We start from the raw sequence: 4,213 nt of genomic DNA, 5'->3' as shown, positions 1-4,213 counted from the left end.
CCCCACCCTCGATCGACGAGTCGACGCTCGACTGCGCCCCCTTCCGCGGGGCGTCATCAGGCGTAAGCAATTGATCGCCTGCGGGAGGGGGGAAAAGCGACGGCGACGGCGACGGACTCCGAAGTATCGGGAAGACGTCGGAGGCGCTCCAAAAGGGGGTCAGCATCGCGGGTAGACTTGGGAGGAACCGCGTCGACTGCGTCTCGGAGTCCGGCTGAACTCGGGAGAAGACGGGAAACAACTTTGGAAGCCAGTCGGGAAGTTTTTTCCCCCCTCCTCGAACAAAGGCTGAGATTCCTTCCTGTTGGCTCCGATCCGAGCCGCCGATGCTGGGAACCACGTGATCGCGAGTCACCAAAACCAAAAGTCACCGTTTCGCTCCCCTGAAACTGGGAAAACACAAGTAACGTACCGCGGAGCCCACAAAGCTCGATCTTCGGTGCCGTACGAGGTTTTGTTTGCGTCGTTGACCAACCCCCCCCCCCCTCCATAGTGAGCCTCAACCCACAAGCCGTCGGCGGTGTCTAAGAGGCCATCTCCATGGCAACGCAGTTCACCATCGACGACGCCTTCGCGCTGGAAGTCGACGAGGAAGGCGCCGACTCCGGACGGAAGACTCGGGACAAGGACAGGGAGGCGGAGCTCACCTTCGGCCCGCTGACGTTCTCCAAGGCTCAGCCTCATCCCTCGCCCGAGCACACCAAGCTCAAGTATCAGGTACCGGACTCGGAGAGGCACAGAAAGGAATGGTTGTCTCGCTTGACAAAGCTGCCACCGCCGTGCTCAAACGGGTGTTTGGTTTATTCTTGCGGCCGCTCGGCTCGGACTGGGAGAAATGTCAAAGGTTTTGTCCCGATGGGTTTTTCCCTTTTGGAACGAAAAGAGAAAACCTCCGTCGTGGCTTTGTGTTGTGTTGTAGAATCTGGAAAACGAAGACCCGCTCGGCACCAACGGCAACTCGTCTTTCAGCAACTTCTTCAAAGTCAGGTCGGTTCAACGTGTTGCCCGTGACGCCGGAACGACAAACGTTTCAACCGATTTTCCACCTCACAGTGTGCCTTTTTTTGCAATGGCGGTATTACCTTTTTAAAACAATCCTGACGATCATTCGGCAACAATTAACGGAGGCCCAAGGATGTCCCGAAGGCCAACGGCTTTACCGCGACAACAAAAACTTTGACCTGCGTCCTGCACCTCCAGCAGAGTTTTGAATTTTGGAATGTTCTTTTTTTTTTTGCACAGCGACCCCGCCGCGCTGTCGTACTGCAGCTCCCAGTGGTCCTTCGGCACCTTGAGTTCCGCCACGCAGTTTTCGGCACGTTGTTGCGGGTGAGGTCGCACGAACGCGCAGAGACGCCCAACCGGAGGTGACGTGTGCGCCGATGTGTCGGGCAGGTGGCTGTCGCATCCGCTGCTGAAGAAAAACCAAAAAGTGGTCCTGGCTTCCTTCCTTCTGCTGGTCACCGGACTCGGTGAGTTGGACCTTTTTGCCATTTGCGGCCCAGCCCGCTTTGACAAATACTCTTGTGTGCTCCTGCGCGGATCCGCTGTGCCGACGTCCCTCCGCCCAAAATAGGGGGCACGGCGTTTTGGGTCGGGGACTTCCTGTACGGCGGCACCTCCTACTTATGAACGTCTCTCGTTCAGAAAGTTACGAAAGGGCGCCGGGTCCTCCGAGCGTAAAACTTCGATCGAGCCGCTCTCCCATTGGCTATCGCCGTAGCGTCATCCCGTTGGCCGGGAGGGACGTCGCTCTTTACCCGTGATGCTTTTCCTTTCCCTTGGACAACTTTTCTTCCTTCGCCCCAAGAAATTTTAGCGGAATGAAGTTGTGTGCGTTCATCTGTTTGTACGCATGTTTTCTCTCGGCTGTCAATCGTTCAATTTACCCCCCCCCCCCCCCCCCCCCCCGCGATGCCTTTCGCTTGTTCTCGCCAACGCCAAACATACGGTAATTTCCAGCCTACAAGCTGCAACTTTTTTCACACGCTTCCAAGCCTGCGGTTTATGTAGTGACGCTAGCGCCGCGCTAGCGTTAAACTCTTTCTGTGTACCGAGGCTTATAAGCAGGTGCGCTCTGTAGGCCGGGAATTACGATATATATATATATATATTATTTTTTTTTTTTTCATTCTTTACATTATGTACTTTGAATGCTTATTTTTGGCAAGCGGGGGGGGGGGGGGGTTGGAACGGATTACGTAATTTACATGTAAAATGCGCTTGTACTTCCAAAATACATTCACGTTATGAAAGGACTTCCGGAAGGGATGAATTCCGTAAGTCGAGGTACGAGTGGACTTGAAAGCGGTCGCTGCTCACTTCGTGTGTGTCCCCCCCCGAGTGGCTGTTTCCATCCTTACCATCCTGATAATTGTCATATGTACTCTTTGTTTGTAGCTCTTATTTTCGCTGGCGTTCTCGTACATCTGAATCCGAATGCAGGTAAGAAAACTCCATTGATCTGAAGTACTTTTTTTTCAGTGACAAAATAACAGACAACGTGGACTAGAATATGAAATTTCAGACGTTTCCTAAATGAACCTCGAGATGTCAGACGATGGCGTTTACATTTGCTGACTTGAAAACAGAAAAGTGCAGCTGAGATAAAACAAGATGAAAAAAGACAAAAAAATTTGCACCGTCAAATCCACTTTTCCTCAACGTCGTGTAAAAGGTCGAAAAGCGCAATCGTACAAGTGGAAACCCAACAGTAGGGCGATCGTTTGATGCGGCGCAGGCGCCGGCGCGTTCTAAGCGCGAGTCCGATGAACGACGGCACGCGTCACGAGCCGCGCCGCGCCTCTTCCGGTCCACAGCGGGTGGCGCCGTGCAGTCGTTTGGAAAAGAAGTCACACAATTTGCGTGGCAAAGAACACAAAAAAAGTTGTTGAAAGTCGAGAAAAAGAAAATCCCGAAAAGGTGCCCGATTGTAATGTGTCAGTGTGACTTTCAGTGGGTCAAAAGCGAAGACGGGGATGGCAAAGGGTCAAAAGGATTCTGGCCAATGGCATGAAAGAGTCCATATGTCGTCGTCAAAGTGACTCAAGCGTTTGCCGTAAGCGAAAATTGTCAAAATGATGCATGAAAAGCGTCCTCTTTGCCTTGGGCGCGTTGGCGGGCACGACGCTGGAATCGGCGGATTTAGTTTCGGCCAACGGAGGCCGGGAAGTGGCGCGCTCACGACCCGCGAAAACCCAAAGCGGCTTGTTTTCTTTTCCGTGTGTCTCGGCAGGCCTTTCCGGCGCCATCTTCTTCGTGCCCGGCTTCCTGCTCTTCATCCCCGGAGGTAAACGTCCAGGTTTGTTTGCGTTGACAATCCCCAAAAAGTTGAGCGCGCGTGGCCTTTTTCTTTTTTTGTGTCCAGCGTATCACGTGACCTACATCGGCTGCGCCGTCCGCGGCCGACGAGGCTTCAAGTTGTTCTACCTGCCTTATTTTGAAAAGTGACGGAGCGGGCAGGAACCGCGAGGTCCCGACGTCCGCCCAGGTTTTGTGAAAGTATTTTGATGCTCTGCTGTGAAACGGAAATAAAAACTTTTGTCACTCTTTCGTCGGCGCATGAAAAGTGACGGAGCGGGCAGGAACCGCGAGGTCCCGACGTCCGCCCAGGTTTTGTGAAAGTATTTTGATGCTCTGCTGTGAAACGGAAATAAAAACTTTTGTCACTCTTTCGTCGGCGCAGTAGTTCCCAACTTTTGCGGGCCGAGCTTCGCAGGGCCCCTAAAAATAATCCTGATGGTGATCGTCGCGGCACAATCGACGCGAATCCCCGCCCGGACTTTTTTTTTGCGCGGGTCTGCTTTCTGCCGCCGCCGGTCGTCGGCATTCCAAAGCAAATATTTTGCTCATTTCGACACGTGCGGGGAAGACAACGGACACTTTTGTAGATCTGAAAGTTTCTTTTAGTCACGTTCAAAAAGTGACATCACGACATTTTGTTGACTTTTTCATTTCGAACAGAAGCATCAAAATGACCCTCAAGATGTTTTCCTTCATTTTGGGATGAAGCACATATTTGTGCTTACCCGATGGAAGAAAAAAAGGGGGAGAAAAAACGGTTGGCCTGAAAAGTGCACGGAAGAGAGGAAAGTGTGAAATATCAAGGCAGGGTCGTCGGAATAAGATGGTCGCGGGGGCCGCCGATGCGGACCGCCGCGCGCGTGTGTCGAACTTGGCTGGATCCAGTTTTGCTCCGACCGCTCAAATTGCC

At 52.7% G+C, this 4,213-nt stretch overlaps 1 protein-coding gene across 1 annotated transcript; it reads left to right on the top strand.

Moving 5' to 3' along the window:
* The first annotated feature begins 46 nt into the window (after positions 1–46).
* tmem134 (transmembrane protein 134) lies at positions 47–3,552 on the top strand. The gene is made up of 8 exons (XM_061829527.1): positions 47–403; positions 494–717; positions 920–987; positions 1,243–1,329; positions 1,396–1,472; positions 2,401–2,445; positions 3,236–3,289; positions 3,368–3,552. The coding sequence occupies exons 2-8, from the start codon at positions 541–543 to the stop codon at positions 3,448–3,450; spliced, it is 591 nt and encodes a 196-aa protein (XP_061685511.1). The 5' UTR covers positions 47–403; positions 494–540; the 3' UTR covers positions 3,451–3,552.
* The last annotated feature ends 661 nt before the right edge of the window (positions 3,553–4,213 follow it).

The sequence above is a fragment of the Syngnathoides biaculeatus genome, chromosome 9 (genome assembly GCF_019802595.1).
Source record: "Syngnathoides biaculeatus isolate LvHL_M chromosome 9, ASM1980259v1, whole genome shotgun sequence".
Classification (NCBI taxonomy): Eukaryota; Metazoa; Chordata; class Actinopteri; order Syngnathiformes; family Syngnathidae; genus Syngnathoides; species Syngnathoides biaculeatus.
Note: the sequence above shows the minus strand (reverse complement) of the source record. Positions and strands in the feature narration are given on the sequence as shown.

Coding starts and splice junctions, on each gene's coding strand:
- tmem134 (XM_061829527.1), top strand. CDS start 541: ATGGCAACGCAGTTCACCATCGACGACGCCTTCGCGCTGGAAGTCGAC. Junction 1,473..2,400: donor TCTGCTGGTCACCGGACTCG/GTGAGTTGGACC, acceptor CTTTGTTTGTAG/CTCTTATTTTCGCTGGCGTT. Junction 2,446..3,235: donor ACATCTGAATCCGAATGCAG/GTAAGAAAACTC, acceptor GTGTCTCGGCAG/GCCTTTCCGGCGCCATCTTC.